General features: G+C 42.4%; 1 protein-coding gene and 1 long non-coding RNA gene across 2 annotated transcripts in view; both read left to right on the top strand.

Annotated features, from left to right (window-relative positions):
• The first annotated feature begins 8,105 nt into the window (after positions 1 to 8,105).
• LOC149860040 (uncharacterized) lies at positions 8,106 to 16,458 on the top strand. Its single transcript, XR_016443435.1, has 5 exons — positions 8,106 to 8,295; positions 8,584 to 8,660; positions 13,733 to 13,789; positions 15,113 to 15,130; positions 16,438 to 16,458. It is a non-coding gene; the product is annotated as an uncharacterized LOC149860040 (long non-coding RNA).
• A 708-nt stretch (positions 16,459 to 17,166) lies between these two features.
• DMBT1 (deleted in malignant brain tumors 1) overlaps positions 17,167 to 20,065 on the top strand; it is a 162,575-nt gene continuing 159,676 nt past the window's right edge. Inside the window, 2 exon segments of the mRNA XM_090058728.1 lie at positions 17,167 to 17,275; positions 18,264 to 18,414. Of these exon segments, the coding sequence (XP_089914854.1) occupies positions 17,167 to 17,275; positions 18,264 to 18,414 (260 nt within the window).

Here is a 20,065-nt window from a genome sequence, read left to right as displayed (position 1 = left end):
CAGGGCGCCTAGGAACTGAAACCAACTTCCAAGGGAAGGGGTGCTTGTTTCTACCATGGGGGTCTTTAAAAAGGAGGCTAGATAATCACTTAGCCGGGGTCACTTGACCCCCAGTACTCTTTCCTGCCTATGGCAAGGGGTTGGACTCGATGATCTGCTCAGGTCCCTTCTGACCTGACCAACTATGAAACCTACATGAGTGGTTGGATCTAGCTGACTGCTCCTCCCAGCAGATGTCAGGGTAGTTTAGGTCACCCAAGACAACCATGTGTCTTGACCGTGTGGCCTCTGGCAGGTGTGTGAAGAATTCCAGGTCTAGCTCATCCTTCTGATGTGGCGGACTGTAGTAGACCCCACTACCAACCCCCCCCCCCAACCCCTTTGTATCCTAACCCACAATACCGCAATTTGGCCCTCTTCTGATTCCATCTTCTGTTAATCCTGCCCAGCTTGTGAGCTGGTGGCATCTAGCCAAAATACTAGTAGCTCCCCTTATGCCTGTATACATGTCGAGCCATACGTATGTACACAATTGGGACAGAGGAGAGATGTACGGCAGGCCATCAACATGTTCTTGTTTCAGTGGTCTGTGCCACCTGCTGCCCAGAGGCAGTGCCACTAAGGTTGAACACCTGTGGTAATTGAACAAATAAAGATATTTCCATAGGTATAGCTGCCCAGGAAATGCTGACAAATTAGGTAACAACTTTGTATCTTATCTAATGCAAGAGATTTGTGGATTTCAGACTATCTCACCCTGTAGTTATAGTGAGAGAGGCTACCCAGGCCTATATAGTTTTCTCAGTATTTGGGCTGCCGTCTAGGCAGTAGCTGAGGGACACACTTGAAAAGAAGGATTCGAGAGAACAAGACAAAAGTAAGAATGCTGCAGTATGATTTACAACTTAGAGAAATATTGATACTACTTTGAGACGTGGCTCACCAAAACCACTAGCAGATGGGATTCTTGAGCTCCAATGCAGGCCAGGTATTGATGTAATCACATTAACCTGCAAAGGCCATGCAATGTGTTAATAATAGCTCCTATTATAAGCTGAGTTGGGACCCTTCCCAGGTACTACCAAAACCTATGCAAATGGAGAGCCAGCTGCATGGACAGCAGAAAGCACAAATAAGCAGCCCAGTGGAAGACTTTAAGAACATTTCCAATGAACTAGGAGAAGCAGAGATTCCACAGGGGGAAATTCTCTGGACCATTAGGAAGCATCAGTGACACATAGATATATGGGCATAGGAAACCATGAGAAAATACAGTAAACACTTAAAATAAGTCAACTGTGGCAAAAGAGAGCTCTCAGGGTAAAGGATTAGTACATGGAGCCATGTTAGAGTTCTGGTCCGGAGTAGTAGGTCTATTTTATAACAATGCAAACCTTGGTTCAGGTAATGTTACTGATCAAATGAGTTGTCTATGACAGAGAGTGCTATATTGTGACTCCAATATCCTGTCCTGGAGCAGAGGACATAAGGAAAATGTAAGCTTTAGAGTCATGGGACAGACCTGGTAAATTAGATTTTGTTCCTGTTTTCTGGCTCCTCAAGTGAAGTTCTGCAGTATGTGTATATATTTTAAAATAGCAAGTTTCTTCTTTGATGTCACGAGGTCCTTCATTAAAAAAGTTATTTTCAATAACCACCATAAAACTGCCTAATACTGACATGTTTCAGATACAACTGGTTATTTTTCCTACCTGATCTTAAATACAATGTCTCTATGAGTAAGAGATTTCCAGGGCATTATACTGGCCTGAGTCTGTACGTGTATTTTTCAAGACCAGGATTCAACTTTCATTTCAGGTATTTACACTTGGTCTTTAAGCCAGTTGGCTGACTGCCATGGGTCTGTTGGAAACTGTATTGTAATAAGGAAGTAGGAAACAGTATGGTAGAATGCACTTGTGCAATAATTCATTTCTTCTTGTAATGAAACATAGATTTATGGCTTCTTTTATCTTTTTAGCTTTTCATGAAAGGGCTCTTCATTGCTTTTATTTTTTATCTTTGGCTACTGTTTTTAGTGAAAGTAATAACAATTGAATTTTTTTTTGCTAATAAGAAGTCATTCCCATCTTTCATTGTACTTTTTTAAGAAATAAAATCCACTCTTGCATTTATTCATTCAAGTACATTTGTTAATCATTAATCACTAACACCAGTTGTTATGTGATGCAACTGCTGGATATTATAGTTTTGCCTATACTTCTACTTGTGTCCTTGTCATAACTCAGTGTTTTTCCAGAATCATGCACAAGCAATGGCTCTTTCTGTTGCTGTAACAAGATCCTCTGTCATGCAGGTCTCACCAAGGAGTGGGCAAGCAAGCAGGTGCTCCATAGTCTGTGCTTCACTGCACTCGTATATTTTCGTGTCATTAGAATAGCCCCATTTGATCACGTTTGTTTTGGATCTTCCAATTTGCAGGCAATTCAGGCATCGTCATATTGGCCAGTCTTGATCAGCCCCTCCTGGAAGGTTCTCATGGAGTTCCAGGTCCATTTTAGAGCACCTGATTGCATGTAATCTTTCTTTCTGTAACCTCAGTTGCTCCCTGTCAGCCATTGTATCCGCTGGCCCAACACTAGTCACAAAACTCTTTCATGTTTAAGTCATTTAGTTACTTCTGTGTGACCACAGAGTGGATTCCTGGGGTCTTCCATCTTCTTGCTACCTCTCTTCTGATATCAGGTGGTGCAGTGCCAGCCAGGAAATACAGGCTATCCTTTGGTGTTGGCTTTAGACATCCTGTTATTTCACAACAACCTCTGTTTAGAATTGACTATCTGTTATTTTGGAATGAACCGTTCATCTTCATATTGGACATGCACACTTTGCGGTGGAGTAACACAGGGCAATAACAGTGGTTTGTAATGTAGCTGGATTTGCTTCCCACTTTGACATGACCAACTTTTGAAGCATGTTGTTGCAGGTGCTGACATTGCCTTTCGTCTTCCCTACAGGTGCTTTTAAGGTAAGTGTTTGGTCCAACTCCTGAGTACACAGGGGTTGGGTGATTAGGGGGATTCTATCCCAGATGATGTTTAATTTCCACGTGGCTTCTCAGTGGTGTAGGTGAAAATCTGTGACCTGCATCTTAGTTGGGTTGTTGCAAAGCTAGTTCTTATTGTAGTAATCTGACAGGTTGCACAGTGTGCATGTCTGTCTGTTCTTGAAAGTGGCTTAGTCCTTCTCTTGTGATGTGATACATACATTATCAGCGTATATGAAGCTCCTCGTATTACTCTGTATAGGTTAGTCTTATATTATAAAGGATTGATGCTAGCATGCTACCCCACGGGACACTGTTTCATTGTATTTCTAGCAGCTCCATTTCTTGCACAGTTCTGTGTAAAAGCATCTATTCTTCAAAAGAGATCAGATGAGGTGCACTAGGTGGTAGCCACACATCATATTGTAGAATTTGCAAGCAGGTTTTGGTGGTTGACTGTTGTGTGCCACTGATAGGTCTACAAACACAGCACCTGTTTTTATCCCTTTCTACAATCCATCTTCTACATACAAATATTTAGTATTTGGCTAGTGCCTACACTGATAGGTAGTGTTGATCTGTAGGCCCCTGAAGTCTGTATCTATTGACCACCTTTGTTGAAAACCCCTTAGCTGAACCCAGCCCAACCCAGAAGGTTTGTTGAACTTCTGTATATAAGAAGGCTACCCTTGCTCACCACATAGTGTATCTCCTAGTCTTAGCAGCATGTCAAGAACTCACCCTGGAAGTTGGACCTCAAGATGCAAAAGTTCACAACCAGCAAGCCCGCAATTCCCTGTTTCTGACTCCCGGCACTTCTGCACCTTCTTCCTCTACCTATTGCCAATGAATTGAGACTATCCCAGGAGGAGAGATGAGCCCACAAACAAACTAATAGTCTACCTGGCTTGCTAGTGGACTACAAGTTAAGTGAAAGAACGGGAAGGGCAGCTGACATGGCTCAGGCTGGAGCAAACCTCTGGTGTATCCTAAATGTCAGTATGGACATAGCGTTATGTCTTATTTGACAATCATTAAATAAAATAGAAAAATGATTCTGAGATCAGGTTGATCAGTAAACCAGTGATTTGTTTCTGAATTGTTTAGTGTGACTAGACAACATTTATATTTCTTGTTCTAGTTACCAAAGCTAAATGCATTTTCTCTAATTGTTGGTTTGAATCGTTTAGTCTTTAGGAGGTATGTCGATCCTAAACAAATTCCATTTAATCACAGACACCAATTTCAGATTGCTTTAAAATCATTCTAGCCCAGGGGCATGATATTTGCTTTGAAATGTTCAAGTAAGCAAACAATCGTTTTCCTGCGAGTTCACACAGAGTGATGCAACTTGGGGCACTGTCACATGTAGGGATAACGTGAAGTCTACTTTGAAGCTGGCAGAATGTTTGCAAGTATTTGATTACATGCTTCTTCCAAGCCTAGGAGAGGGTATGAGATCAAGGGGTGAGTGGGAAGCCTGTTTGGAAGAGGGGGGAGCAAAGGGCTCAGCTGTTCAGAGAAATTAGAGAGACTGATGAAATAAAGGGTGATTTGGAAGCAGGTACAGGAATGAGTAATTTTCTTTTATTTAAAGAAGAAATGTGGGAACCAAAAAAGTGAAATGTACAATAAGTTATTGACCATCATGGTCAGTAGGTGAAATAAGTCTTTACCCAAATTCCTTCAATTTTCAGCCCTGAGAAAATAAGCCTCAAAGGAAAGGCGCACTCCTTTTCATAGCCTGACCAACTCTGTGCTTAACGCTTCAGATGAGTACAAAAGTCAGCTCAGTGTCCTTGAACCAGATTTTCCTTTGTATTTTAATAGAAATACGTAACTAATGTATAACTGCTTCTGTAAAACGTAACATTGTTTTGCGTAATTATTAGATAAATTCACATTTTTATTGACTAACTGAAATCCAGTGCAGGACAAATTGAATTAACTGGCACCAATTTTCTATAGCAATTAATTATTATTGTAAATACTGGAAAATGTTTGTGCTATCCTCACTGGTTTGGGGTTTAAATGGACTTTCCTTTCAGGGGGGCATTTCTGTCTTGTTTAATCCCCACTTGCTCTGAATTTAGTAGCAGGTCTGGGTTTATGGATTGCTGATAGTCTATCAGGGCTTGGCTCTAACAGCTGTGACATCCTGATTTTTTTCCAAGACTGGTTTCACTCTTCTGCTGGCCTTATCTTGGAGGAAATTGCCTGTTGTGCTAAACATGATTGCATACGCTGTGCAGTGCAAAAGGCAAGGAAATAATGAAGGGGAATTCCAAGCTATGGATGATTAGCTTTTTCATAGCCATAGGTCGGGGGATCAGTGTTATGAGGATGAGATTTGGATTGTCATTGAAGACTGGAAATGTCTCCAGAAATGTGAAGATAAATGATAAGCTCAAGGTCTTAGAGTAAATTCTGGGGCAGAATCAGGAAGGCAAAGTCAAGAATTCTGAATACCTGCTGTACCCTTTCGATCACACTGCCTCATGGTATTTTCAGAAAGCTGGCCTTAGATAGGCCAGTCCCTAAAGCTGCAGATTGTCAATTACCTCAAGATATTTTCTTGAAGTTGTACATGCCCATGGTTGGTTAAACTTTTGCAGAGGGTCCCATGCAAACTTGGCTGAAAACACCAGGACAAAAGCCACTAACAATAATCATTTATACTTACAGTCAAAATATTGACAGAACACTTGAATACTTGAAATATTGGCAGAACAGAATGGGTTTTTTCAAGGTGATGATGTTTGATTTTTTTTTTTTTTTTACAGTATAGTGGGAGCAAACATTTTCAGGGGACTTGGAGAAGCCAAAGAAAATGAGTCCTGTCAGGTGTTATGAGAGACCATCTGGCAAAGAAACATGCAAATAGAGTTGGTAAAGTAAACTCATAATAATATGTCATAATGATTTCTATTTGTTCAGACTCACTGTTCAGGGTTTGTCTGGTAATGAAATTCTCCTAAAGTGTCTAACTACAATGTAAGTACAAAACCCACACCTGAATTGTGTGCAAATGCAGTTGTTTGTTCAAAAAACTATCACCTTGTTTATTTGCTCTTGGCCCAAAATATTGCCTCCTGGCTCTTCCTTATTACACTGGATATAAGTTAAAGTGCTTGTGCTAGCTTTCCCCTTAGCCTTTTCCATTTCCGTCTTCTAGCACAATAACACCAGTGCTTATTGTTCCTTTTTGCCCTTTTGTCTTTGTGGTTTTTTTATTCACCTGTATGTATGTAACCACTCCACAAACCTGTTAGCCAAGTCACCTCTCTTGCCACTTTCAGATCCTTCTGATATCACTTGGGTCATCAATCTTGAAGAAGCATAGTAAAGATGACAGCTGCCTATGTTTACGAAGTCAACCAGCTGTGTGCGTATCTCATGGAAGTAGGCGTATGATATTTGTGCTTTGTTTCCCCCATTACTGAACTTTCACCTGTTGTCTTCTGTTGAATTCTACTGGTGTGCTGTTCAACGCAGAGGCAGTGTCTTTATGCCTTCCAGCTAGCACTTATTTCTTGAGTACTCAGAAACATGCTACATTTACCCAGCATTAATGAAACCCAAATCTATTTGGAAGTAACAACAACAAAAAAATGTGTCAATATCCAAGTGCCTAACGACTTTGTGGATACCACTGCCCCACAACATCTTTCTGGCGATAAGAAATGCCTTCACCCCAGCACTACTTGCTCCCAAAGAAATGGAGACTCAGCTCTACCCCCACTCTAAGAAACATACCCAACAATGATAAAATCCTACTACTGGGTGACTTCAGTGCACACATTGGAGATGACCACACTACTTGGAACAGAGTCATGGGGAAATTCAGATGTGTGTCTTTAAACACAAATGGAGAATTCCTCTTAGCACACTGCATAGAGTTTGACCTTGTTGTTACAAACACCTTTTTCAACATGCCAGAAAGTGGGATGCTCTACTCTTGGTGGTGCTCAGCCAAAAAGATGGCACCTTCTAGACCATGTCATCGCTTGTCGCAGTGACCTCAGGGATGTTTACATTACCAGGGCTATGAAAGGTGCAGAATACTCTCTGGATCACCAGCTTATCTGTACTAAATTGAATGTCAGGATTCATACTCCTAGACAGAAGGCTACTTCAAAACCAAACGGATTTGTTGATGTTTTGAAACTTTGCATGGAAGAAAGGAGAACCCAGTTAGAAACTTCCACTCATGCTGTGCTATCAGACTTAATGTCCTGGGAAGATATGGCCCATGATAGGCGAGGCTGGCACTCCACTACGAGCAAGTCGATCAAGCGACAGAACATCATCACGGCACCTTGGCTGACAGTAGGAGGGAACATAGACACCAACTTGCCCTGGCACGTTTCCTGAACCCTATGTGTGGAAATTGATTCTCAGTATCAGTGGTCGTCATACTCAAATATGAGTGACAGACATTAGTTTGCTATTACTTTACTAGTGACACTAAGATCACTATGCATTTATATAACTCACTGAGGAACAGATACAAAATACTTCTTCATTTCAGTTCAAAGGATGCAGGAGTGTGTGAACTACTATGCTAGGGAATGCTAGCACTCTTCACCAATACCTCAAAAATGTCCAACATAGCTCCCCTCACTGCAGCACTAGGCAGGTGCCTGTAGCAACCTGTCCCAGGCAGGCCTGAGGAGTGCCCATTGCCACACTGGGTGTTGACTAGGTTACATTTTTCAGGGTGGAGTGTGTATGGGGCAGGTGCCATGCTCCACGATTCTCCCTAGCATTTGGGAGGCAATGCAGCCATGTCCTTACAGTGACATTTGGTTGAAACTATAAGATTCACCTGATTTTGCATAAAAATCCGTAGATTTTTTTCATGGTTCCATGCAAAGTTATTGGTTGGCCCTAGTTACCTGAAAATATTCAGGCACTTTTATGTATGTAACATGAGACCATTCAAGTACCACTAAAAAGCCTTCCCTGGAAGAAGGCTGAGCAAACTGGTAGGCCCACTGCAATCCCACTTTGCCATCTTGTATTGGCACAAACATTTTTCCTTCATGTGTCTTCATCAAACATCGAACACCTGGATCCACTGTACAGACACTAAATGTCCATAGCATAGGGAAGGAATGGTGACTGGGGCACCAGCCTAGGTGCTGACCCTGGGAGAGCATAAGAAGAGCACCAGCTGCACTGTTTGGATTGTCACAACCATTACAGCGCCAGTCCAGCCAGTGACTCTGCCCCATGCGCTACTGTTGCCCAGGGCAGTCAAGTGCCCAACTATGCCTCTCCTAAAGGTAAGTTAGTTCATTAATCAAATGAACCGTTAGGATAGTTCGCAACCTTGGTAATGGCACAGTGGGGCTCCTTTAAGAAGTGATAAGTGTGACTGTTCAAATATTGTCTTTGGGCAGACCAGGAAGTTGAAAGTGTTGGATACCAAGTTAAACAAAAGGTCAATAGAGCTTCAGTGAAACCACCCTGAGGATGAACTTCATACTAGTTTGCTATAGAGCTAAAACAGGTTCTTGTCACACCTCTTCAGTGTCAGAGCTTATAAAGTCTGATGTTCCCTTTTTTGACAGGAGCTCTGGCAAAATGGGCATAATGGTCTTCACTTGGATGTTATTGTTAAGTTCAGGCGTTCTGGCAACCAGTACAGGTAACCATGCTTAAAATCTTTCCAATGCATTTCTTACCATGAAGTAATGACACATTTTTGCTCTTTGTTATTGATTTTACTTAGAGAACTAAGGCTAATGATAATTTTATGCAAAAATTAAAGACAGTCTAGATTAGCTAGACTCTGTTAGCTAGAACTTTAACTCACGTTGTTCAATAGAAATATTGAGCTAAGATCATTGTTGTTTAAAGAGAAACAATAAGTGCCTAGTGCAATTAAATCAATCCAGTTACCACCTTCCAGTGTTTTAGGCTTGGAACAAACACGGCATTTGTCTCAGGACAACTTGTACCTGTGTTTGTCCCAAAAAGTCCTGGGACTGGTGTGTACATATCACCCTTCCGATCAGGGTTAGCGAGTGGCTGTATGTACTGTCACTTTCCTACTACTGATTTAACAATGCAGTCCGGGGACAACAGACCTGGATGTCTGAATGATTGCATTTGACCTAGGGCAAAATGGTTTCTCCCAGGACAAATGTGACATATGTTTGTAGCCTTATAGACCTGAACCATAACTGAAATCAAATAAATATTCAGGTGGTTTCTGTCTCCAAATCTTTACTTTTACAGTGTGGTGTAAGGAGAAATTGGGTTTTTTTTGCTAAATTGCATTTTTATCTTTTAAATGCTTTGAAATAATACTTCCAGGTGCACATGGAACAATCCAGTTCTCATTTATAGTGAAACACCATCACAAGCTAATATATGAAAAACGCCATCACAAGCAATAGTATGTCATAGTTCACTTAGAATAAATGAAATATTGTGCTTACTTCTGGATGCAGTCAGTTTCTCCTTTGTCCTTTTATTCTTGTTGTATGTGTGCTAAGGTTGACTGACCTGTTTAATTCCATAAAGCTCAAATGACATAGCTTGGACCATTTGTACCTGGAAAAAACACAGATAATTTTCATGACCACTATTTAAGCTTTCATAGATTTCATAGACATTAGGGCTGGAAGGGACCTCGGGAGATCATTGAGTCCAGCCCCCTGCCCAAAGGGCAGGAAGTCAGCTGGGGTCATAGGATCCCAGCAAGATAAGCATCCAATTTACTCTTGAAGGTGTTCAATGTAGGTGCTTGAACCACCTCCGATGGCAGACTGTTCCAGACCTCGGGGGCCCGGACAGTAAAGAAATTCGTCCTTATGTCCAGCCTGACATAAACGGTCTTGCAGGAGTTTGTGACCGTTCGACCTCGTCATCCCATGGGGCGCTGCATTATATCTATTTGGTTCCCTTCAGCCCCTTCATTAAACAATACATAACTGATAAGTATGTTTTAGATTTATATTTTTAGTGTGTTTATGACTGATTATGTTCAAACATGGATGTAAAGGTCTACAAATTAACCCCATGTAATTTCTAAACAGAAGGGCCTTTTGCCCAACAGAAAATATCCTTCCTAACGTACAGCCCCCAGGATCAGAGCTATGTCTCCATTCCCTCGATTAAGTGTTTGGCCATGTATGTCTCTTAAGTTCCTGACTTAGCCGCCCTTCTTTGTGCCTGCTTCTCTTCCTATCCATCCCCTACTGTCTTTAATTGTGTTTGAATTAGCCCCATTAGCACAGGCCTGTGAAAGACCTGCTGTTTAAGAGTTTGCATCTATCACTCATTGCTTCCCTGTGGTCTGGCTACTAACTACACTTCAGGCAGAGCAGAGTAGTACACTTCCTTGTTGGGCAGCAGAGCGACAGAGCAGGGTAGATGGGCAATAGTGTATCCCTAAACTTACTGAAATACTTAAGAAAGAATAGTTCATCTGTGCAGTCATAAATGATGCTGAGAACCAGCAACCAATTATGAATCCTTGGTTCTGGACCCCGGAGGCATATACAAGCTGTCTGTGGTCTCCAGTAGCCTGCATAATCTGCACACATGATCATCAGTAGCTTTATACCGCATTACAGAATTTGCTAACAGGTGAATCAACAGGATCCCTCCCCCTGTAAATGTAAGGAAGAGGCAATAAATGGGTCATAACGGCTAGTGGTCCCCTCATCCCAGTGTCATATTGGCTGCCTATACACATGCTCAGGAGTGGAGAGAGGCATTTTAATTAGCGGTTCCCAGATAGCTGCTCTAATTATAACCACTCACAGTCGCATGTATTAAGATCCTGCATATTTCAAAATGGCCACGGCATGCTTCATCTAAAGCGCATTTAACAAAGTTTAGCTAAACAGCCCCCATGGCGATTTTGAAACATGCAGGGGCTTAATACATGTGATGGTGAGGCAATGATGGAATGTTTTAATTAGAATGTGGAGCAGACTTTATTAACTGGTCTGCTCCAACGTGCCCTAATTACAACATAAAAAAGCATGTCTGCTGGCACCCATTATGACCAAAGCCCAAAAAGAACAACTGAAAACTATGCACTGTTATACAACTATATCCTACTTTCATAGTATAATCCCAAAGACCAACACTTTTCTGCAGTGGAGTTGTATTTATGGTAAAACAAAAAAAAGGATCACAAAGTTTGGATCTAGAGTTGAATTTGCCCCAAATTCATGGTTAGGCCAACTTCAGACTGACATCTTCTAAATGACTAAAAAGTGGAGGGAAATTGCCTGTTATCATAAATCTGCAGTCACTCCATAAAGTGATCTGTTCCAAGTAAAATTAACCTGAAGTAAAAAAAAAACCCAAAACAGAAGGGGGTGGCGGGGAGGAAAGAAAAAGTCTTTATTTTATGGTATAAAACTGAAGCACTGAACAATAGGGCTTTGCAAAGCTTTGGGTGGTGATTGGATTCAGAGGAGATTCGGCCTGATTCGTGGCCGAATCTCCAAATCTGAATCGAATCAGGGGACCAATTAAAAGGTCCAAATCAATTCGAAGCTCTCTGAATTGATTCAGAGAGCTTCTGTGATTCGGGCAGTCCCCGCTCACTGCAGCAAGGAGCTGGACTGGGACTCTGTGCTGGTAAGTAGGGGCCAGGGGAGGGGACCATGGGGGGGACTCTTGCCAGGCCCCATTCCCTGCCTGTCCCTCAGCCCACCTGAGTGACCCCTGACCCCCACCTGCTCTCCCAGCCCCACCCCCATGGCTACCCTGCCCGCCCCAGCTCCCAGTTGTTTAAAAAGAATCACTTCCCATTGTGTTCAAAAGTTTACTTTGCTCTTGTACATTCCTTTTTTAAATGGAAATCTTTCACAGACTTAAAAGATAAGCATTTTAAAAGACAAACTGATTAACATTTTTCTCTGAAGAGATTATTTATATACTAGCCAATTGCTCATCAAGAACGACAGGACGGCAATGGGGATGGAGCACTGCCACTCACCACCCTGTGCTGCTGGCACTCTGCGTCAAGTGGCATGCAACTCCCCTGTCTGGCTCCCTGTGTCCCCCACACCCCAGATGCACAACCAGCCACATGCTACACACACGCCCACACACTCCACACACTCAGCCACATGCCGCACGCCCCACACGTGCACCCAGCCGCTTGACTCAGGCCCTCCACACACACAGAGCCACATGCTACACACCATGCATCCAGCCACATGCCATGCACACAGCCACATCCACACAGAAACCCCCAGCCACATGTCGCATGCACCCAACCATGTGCCCAGCCACATGCTGCAAGCCACACACCCCCAGCCACATGCCACTCACACACAAACAGCTCCCCACTTACCTAGCCACATGCCACACACATACAGCCACATGCCACACACTTGCATACACAGCCACACTCACTTAGCCACACGCCGCACAAGCACCCACACACCACGTGCCACACACCACGTGCCACACACCACATGCCACACACACACAGCCACACGCTACCCACACACAGCCACACATCACAGGCACCACATACACACACACACACACACACACACACACACACACACACACACACACACCTACATGCCATACACCCCGACACACCACCCCTCCCACACATACCCAGCCACAGACTAGATGCCATGCACCCAGCCACATGCCATACAAACACTCAGACGTGTGCCGCATGCCACACGCACCCAGCCACATGCCACACACCCCCAGACATGCTGCACACTATACACACCCAGCCACACACCCAGCCACATGTAGCATGCCACACATACCCAGCCACATGCGGCATGCCACACACACAGAGCCACATGCTGTAGGGCAGTCAGAGCCCAGCGGGTTATCCAGGGGCACTGCACGGAGAAGCCAAGGTGGGGGGCATGTGCCTCCCTCCCACAGCTCCCCTGTAGTGCATGCAGAAGCGGGAGCTGCCACCCTGCACCCCTGGAGGTGCTGTTGGGCTCCCATGGCCCCACAATTCAGCCCTGCCTGAGCACAGCCCCCCCTTACTCCAGGATCAGCCTGGTGTAGTCTTAGTTACACTCCCCCCCACCCAGCCTTTCCCCCAGTGGTGGTACTGCCATTGTGCCACCACCATTCCCCTTCCTTTCCTGCCCCCCTCCCCCTCCATGCCAGCTGTTGGTGGGGGAGGGTGCGGCATGGTGGCTCCCTGGCCCCCTACTGCCTTTGCCCCCTCCCCTAAGACCCAGCACAAAGTTGTGCCCAGGCCAGCCAATTGCCACCCGCCCTCTCGGCAGCACATGTGCTGTTGGCCCAGAGTGTTCTGGACAGACAGACAGACAGATGGATTAAGGGTTTTATTATATTAGATTAGTAGAGCTTAAAAATACGTTGAGAAATGTTATTATGTGGTGAGTTTATGATATTAACTAGCAGATAATAGAAGCAGAGAGTTAACCAAACAGGTTCCAGAAACATATATTTGTGGTCCCTCCTGGCCACTGTCCCAACGATTGAAATTTGTGCAAATATCTTTCTTCCCAGTGCCCTTTCTTTCCATCAAGACATTTGCATTGTATTTTTACATCTCCTTGTAAAAGGAATGAAAATGTAAGATTTTATTACAATCATAATAAGCAAAAGCTTCCTTAGAGGGTCTAAACTAAACTGGTAACTAAAGACCCTTATTACGTACTAAGTAACAGAAATCTTGAAACTAATATCCTTGAAAAAAGAAAACAATTTCTAATTTATTCCGTTTCCTTGAAGATGCATCTATAGCCATCACTACAACTGAGTTTACTACAACATCTGAACCTACCACCTGTAAGTCCCATCTTGTTTAACTTTATTTTCCAGTGGTGCTGCGCATATTTGGCTTTTGTTATATCCATCAGTCAAATCTGTAGTATAGTTTTTTTTGTGTTGTTATCATATCTCCTTAAATCACTGACACAATCCTGCAAAAAAATAACCAATTACTAAATGACCACATAATCAAGTACTAAATGACAGCGCAGTAACTGGTGTTACTGTGCAGTGGCATCCCTGGCATGGTTGCCTGGTGCGCTGACTGTGCAGTAGCTTGTTACTATTGCACAGTAACGTTGCATTATGGTTTGTGCCCAGCAACGCTACTGCACAGTAGTAACAGGCTACTGTGCTATAAGCATCTCTTCTAGACACATCCTTTATTGTACAATTGCAAAAACCCCTGTAGCTGTTTTTCAAAAAGGGCTGTTTTCATGCAGTGAAAGAGGCTGTACAGCTTTTCAAGTCATCTGATAATATTTCCTTCTTGGGCAACATTTTCTGACTGAGAAAACCAGTCTGACCAAGATATAACCAATAAATCTGAGTGTCCTGCTAATATCAGCCTTTCACTATTATTGACAATTCCACTTACCTACTTTTGTATCATGGATAGGGAATGCTTCTTCAAAGTAGGAGCTTAGATTTACAGGGGCCCTGTGAGAGTTTAGGAACTCCTGCATGGAGCTGAGGAGCTCAGCCGGAAGGAAGGTGATGGTAAAAACCTCACTCCTGCAGCAGGATGATACAAGAGTTGAAAAGAGAAGTTTCCCAGCCTGCTCACCTTTCTCCGGTTGCAGAAGGACTGAGGGAAGAACCACTCCCTTCTGTTCCCATTTGCTCATGCTGAATACATCCTAGAACTGAATAGGATCGATCTTCCCACTGACCCACGGGATAAGTTGTCCAGGGCTGGCTTGAAGGTGGATGGAAGCTGACTACAGCCAAAACTTGGATAGCATTATTACTCTCTCTAATTCTGGTGTTCTGACGAGGATGGATAGGAGGACATGCTGCAGCGAATCTAGGCATCTGTGACCAAATCTTTTGAAATCTGTAGGCTGGTGTTGGGATCCCTATGGCTCTGCTGGCTAAGGTGTACAGAACGCAAAGATTCAAAATGCGTAGGTTTGGAATGTCTCCTTTCTGCCTCATTAACATCTTTAGAAATTGCTTTCTGGTAGAACGAGGCACTTTGTCTCATTCATGTTTGCAACATTCATTACATACTTGCACTTCCCAAACAAGTGATAACAATTTTGAGGAGTAAAAAGGGAATGCTTTGAATACACCAAAGTGTGTTGTGCTAATGTATTTTATTTCATATGCTTTTTTCAGATCAAACTGTAGGCGATGGTGAGTCAGTCTATATATGGCATTTTTTACATTTTGCTTTTCCTTTGATTTACAATATTGCCTCAAAAACCATCCTGTAGACTCAGGACTCTTGCTAGACATTTATTGTGTTATGTTCTACTTGGATCCAAACCAAATCTTCCCTGACAGCAAAGTACTATTAAGTTATAGCTGTTATTTCTTCATAATAGCTTTGCATTGCTAACTTGGTCCAAATGTTAATTGGTGACCTAGAAATATTGGTCTCTCAATTCTTATCTCTCTCAGCAATAAATTTGTAGGTAATTCAGAAAGTAGGTAATTCAGAAGGGAGGAGAGAGTTCAGAAAAAGGGTGAAACAACCATCAAGTGCTCATAATGTATGTTTGTCTTCATGGGAAAGCCACTTTCCCTTGTCAGAGTGGTTTGAAGTGGTGGTAATATAAATAAGGTGCCACTTTTAAATACTCATTCTGGTGCTCTTAAAATTCAAAAGTCTTCAGTCTTCACTTTTTTTCTCCTTTTCATAGATTTCATAGACATTAGGGCTGGAAGGGACCTCGGGAGATGATCGAGTCCAGCCCCCTGCCCAAAGGGCAGGAAGTCAGCTGGGGTCATAGGATCCCAGCAAGATAAGCATCCAATTTACTCTTGAAGGTGTTCAGTGTAGGTGTTGATTGCCAGCCAAGTAAGGACCACACTGTGGCCAGTTCTAGGTCTTGGTGTGGTCTATGGAAAAATTGTATTCCTTGTTTGCCATTTACAGCACCTTAAGTTGGGTGTACACATAGCGCCCTTGCCATTTTATGGTGCAATTAACACAATCACAGCATAAATGTAACATTTAGAGGGAACCTAAGGTATGGATAGACAAGGCAGATATTAAGGTAGATCAAGATAGACCCAATCCAAGCTCCATAAAAGCAAGTAGTAATTCTCAGTTAAACTTAGTGTGACTTACACTTACAAAATTTGTACCTATGATAATGATCTTAATGAATGCAATTACATTTTTTGTAAACAGGTTTCAAACATTTGCTATTTTGCTTTTGAGTCATGCTATCAATGAGGGACTATGGGCGTGTCTACACATTCATTAATGCATTTTAGATAATGCGCATTAAATTTAATACCTTCACCCATTTGTGAGGTACTAGAAAAATTCACACTATCTTACTGTAACGCACATTAGCTAAACAGCACAGTTTTTTTGTGACACTTTAATGCATGTAAAAATAGACTTATGCACATTAAAGTGCATGTGTATATGCATCCTGTTTGTATTAGTAATGTCTTGTATCTAATATCTTATTTTTCTATACTAACAGACTTTGGAGTGACATCACCTCCACAAACAGGTAACTCAGAATCTGAGCTAAGGTGTAAATGGTTTATAGACCTGGCTCTGCAGGGTGATACAGGATACTTAGGACTGAAGAACAGGCTTAAATTTAAACTCCTGAATAGTTTACTACTATACTTAAAAGTCACAGCCAGACAGAATTGAGCTCCATATGCTGAAAAGCATTGTACAGAACTCATACAGTAAAGTGCATATGCATTTTAAATGCAAGCATAATAAAAATGTAGCTCTCAAGTAATATGCACTATATTTACAGTAAAAGCTGCATTTGTGCCACTGCTCTAAAAATGTAAATAATAGGGTGTTGGACAAAGGCTAGTATAGTTTGTCCTTGCTAAAAAGGAAATAAATTGTCATGTTTAGAAGGGCATGATCTGAATTAATGGAGTGGTCAGTGAAAAGTTCAGGATTCCATAAGAGGGTGCAATCAAATAGTGTTTAGATCTGGTAGGAAAAAACAACAAACCCCAGACTACAATTGTGGGTTATATATTCACCATTGGTGGGTTATATATTCACCATATATTTTTTATAATTAAAAGTAGAAAGGAATAGTTGTATTCACTCCAAGTTTGTTGGTGTTCAAGCAAGTCAGCAAACACTGTAACATGATACACAGGACATAAAACCAGAATCCTTAAGGAGTTAGGTGTTATCACCCTGAGGGTATCTGGAGATTTCCATGAGACTACCTATGGTAGAAGAGTTTAGGCCACATATAAGAATAGATCTTAATATGAAAGCATCTCTTTTTGTATCAACAGTTGATCCTTACACTACTACAGCGCAGACGCCTGTAACAGGTAAGTCTGTTGCGTCTTCTTCCTGTAGTAGTCCTCTCTGTTACCTGGTTGGACTCTACCATGCAGCATAGTCACACCTATAATATAGTAAATAGACCCAAATGTTTGCATATTTGAACAAAAGGGGGAAACAAATTCATTCTGGGACTTGTCCAGTCTCTGGTAGAAGAGTATTTCTGAATATCATAACACAGGCTGGAGCGCATGTAGAAATTGATGGCCATGCCTGTTAAATATTTTCATGCACTGAATTTTACTCTGCAGGGAACTAGTCCTGCAGTGACATGCTTGAGTATTTGTATGGCATGTTATCTAGTCCGTTCTATCCTATGTATAACGATGTCAAGCTCTGCTCCATGCAAATACCTATGAACTGGCCATTATCTATTATATATGCTGACAGACTAAGCCGTAACTTACTGGCTGGTAGATCTGATTGGCTGCCTTTCCTAGCAGCAAAGAAATGGCGGATAGTCAATCCCTAAAGATGGGCCAAAAACCCATGATGTATAAAGTAGTAAATCAAAATTGATGGTATGATGCATCTAACAAGTGAGATGAAATCAAAAATTGGTGTGAACAGATACTCACACATATAATGCAGTAAATAGACCCAAATGTTTGCATATTTGAATAAAAGGGGAAAAAGAAGTCATTCTGGAAGCTGTCCAGTCTCTGTTAGGACGGTATCTTTGAATATCATAACACAGGCTGGGAAGCTACCTGGCCTAGAAGAGCGTGTTGCTACCTGACTGCAGTCTACCGTGAAGTATTGTCCCCCCTCTGGTTACTAAATAGACCCAAATGCTTGTCCAAGTGAATAAAAGGGGGAAATGAAGGTCATTCTGGGACCTCTGCAATCTCTACCTGGAGAGTATCTTTGAAAATTGCAGCGCAGGCTGATCTTATGCCTTGTCTAGAAGAGCGTATGTAGAAATGGGTGGGAATGGCTGGTAAGCATTTTGATGCCCTGTCTTTTACTGTGCAGGGAACCGTTCCTGTGGTGGCTTGCTGACACAATCATACGGCACATTTTCCAGTCCATTCTATCCTGGAAACTATTTAAACAGCATGGATTGTGTGTGGCAAATCCAAGTATCCTCGGGCCGCCTCATAAATCTCACGTTTACGGATATTGAGTAAGTAAAGAACGACAGTGAATCAGGTTTTTAAAGCGCTGTCCAGTATGTCTCCAGAATGCTTCCTGATGTGTATAGTAATTGCAGTGTCAGGGGTAACCCGAGAGCAGGAGAACAGCACTGCTGCTGCTGCAGTGAGAAGAGACGGATACAGGGGTTGGGGTTGGGTCCATAAGAGAAACACAAGTCAGTTTTACATGCCCATGATCCTTCAGGTCATCCCACACTGATTACTTTTTAAAATACACTTTAGTCAAAAATTGTGATGCTTCCTTTCTCTACAAGTGTTGATATCAAGGATCGCATCTTCTCAGACAAAAACCTTCTGTTCCTTTCAGAAACATCTTTTCTTATTATTTGTGGGTATTAATTGTTCTGTGGCTTGGTGCTTTCCCTTACAGTGTTCAGAGGGATCAAGCTTACTAGTTTATATACTCTCCACTGATGCTTAAAAATGTAAAAGCTCCATGTAAAGAGGAGATGTCTCTGGTGAAATAGAGGCTCCCTAAGAAGGAAAGACTTGTATTTAATTCTTTCCCCGAGGGTCTGCCTTGCATGTCTTGAAGTTCAAGCACCGCCTTAAGTCTGCTTTAGTTGACATCTGTGGCACCCACACCTGTGAACTTGATCGCACGGTGTTTCTTTCAATGGGGGCTCAGTATATTCTCTCCCAGGGGGACAGATGCTCTGTTGGCTTGTGCAGCTGTTTGACCCTTCAGGGATCCCTGTAAAGCTCCAGTGTGCTCCTTTTCAACTAAGCCACCTTCAAGATTTCTTGGAGTTGTTGTCTGTCTTTGGACAGCTTCTCCCACTCCCATTTTCTCTTTTCTTTTGGAAATGGGCTGTGGAGAAGTCACGGTTCCCTCTCATAAACGCTCTGCTGACTGCAGGACCTACTTGTTTCTGGTCAGATCCAAACATCCTTTCTAATCCTTATGTTCAGTGGCAAGGCTGACGAGATTGACAGGGGAGAGAACTGTGGCATTATTTTCCCTTATGCAGAAAGTCCACGCCTGCCTTTGAAGGACATGTATGCAAGCCACCTTCCCAAATAGCATCTCTACGTGAGCCTTTGGATCATTTGTACTTGTTGCCCTGAACATTTTTTGGAACAATTAAATGGATTTCTTATAGAATATAGATTTTTTGTTGAAAGTAATGAGTTAAGGTAGGTAAGCGTTGGGCTAAGTCTACAATTACATCTAATGTAGGCAAGAGTACTAGTAGTTAGTCTGGGTTATATGATGCAAAAGTTTAAGACTGCCCTGGGACATGCTTGTGGGGAGGAATAAAAGGCACAAATGAAGACCGTTTTCCATAAAACTGCAGGCCAAAATGGCATTACTCATACAAATCTTAAGTACTAGATGCCCATGGATATGCAATATGATTGGGAAAGTAGTTTAAATAATATGATTAAAATAGTAGAGCATCCTAGAAAAGTGTAAAAGAGTCTTGTTTGGGGATAAGGGTCTCTGCTACACAGAATGCATCCTTGTGCTGTCAGAATCTACTCTTAACCTACGGTGGACCTGCCAGTGTGACTGTGCTTTGTTAGGGCTTGTATTGCTGGCACGATTGTGCTCCTGGTCTTTACCACACATATATGGAAATCTGGGCTGGCCTTGAAGAGTTTCTGAAATGTAAGTCC

The sequence above is a fragment of the Crocodylus siamensis genome, chromosome 7, assembly GCF_052110815.1.
Source record: "Crocodylus siamensis isolate JL-2025a chromosome 7, ASM5211081v1, whole genome shotgun sequence".
In the NCBI taxonomy this organism is placed as follows: Eukaryota; Metazoa; Chordata; order Crocodylia; family Crocodylidae; genus Crocodylus; species Crocodylus siamensis.
The sequence above is the reverse complement of the archived record's forward strand: the minus strand, read 5'-3'. Positions and strand labels throughout refer to the sequence as shown.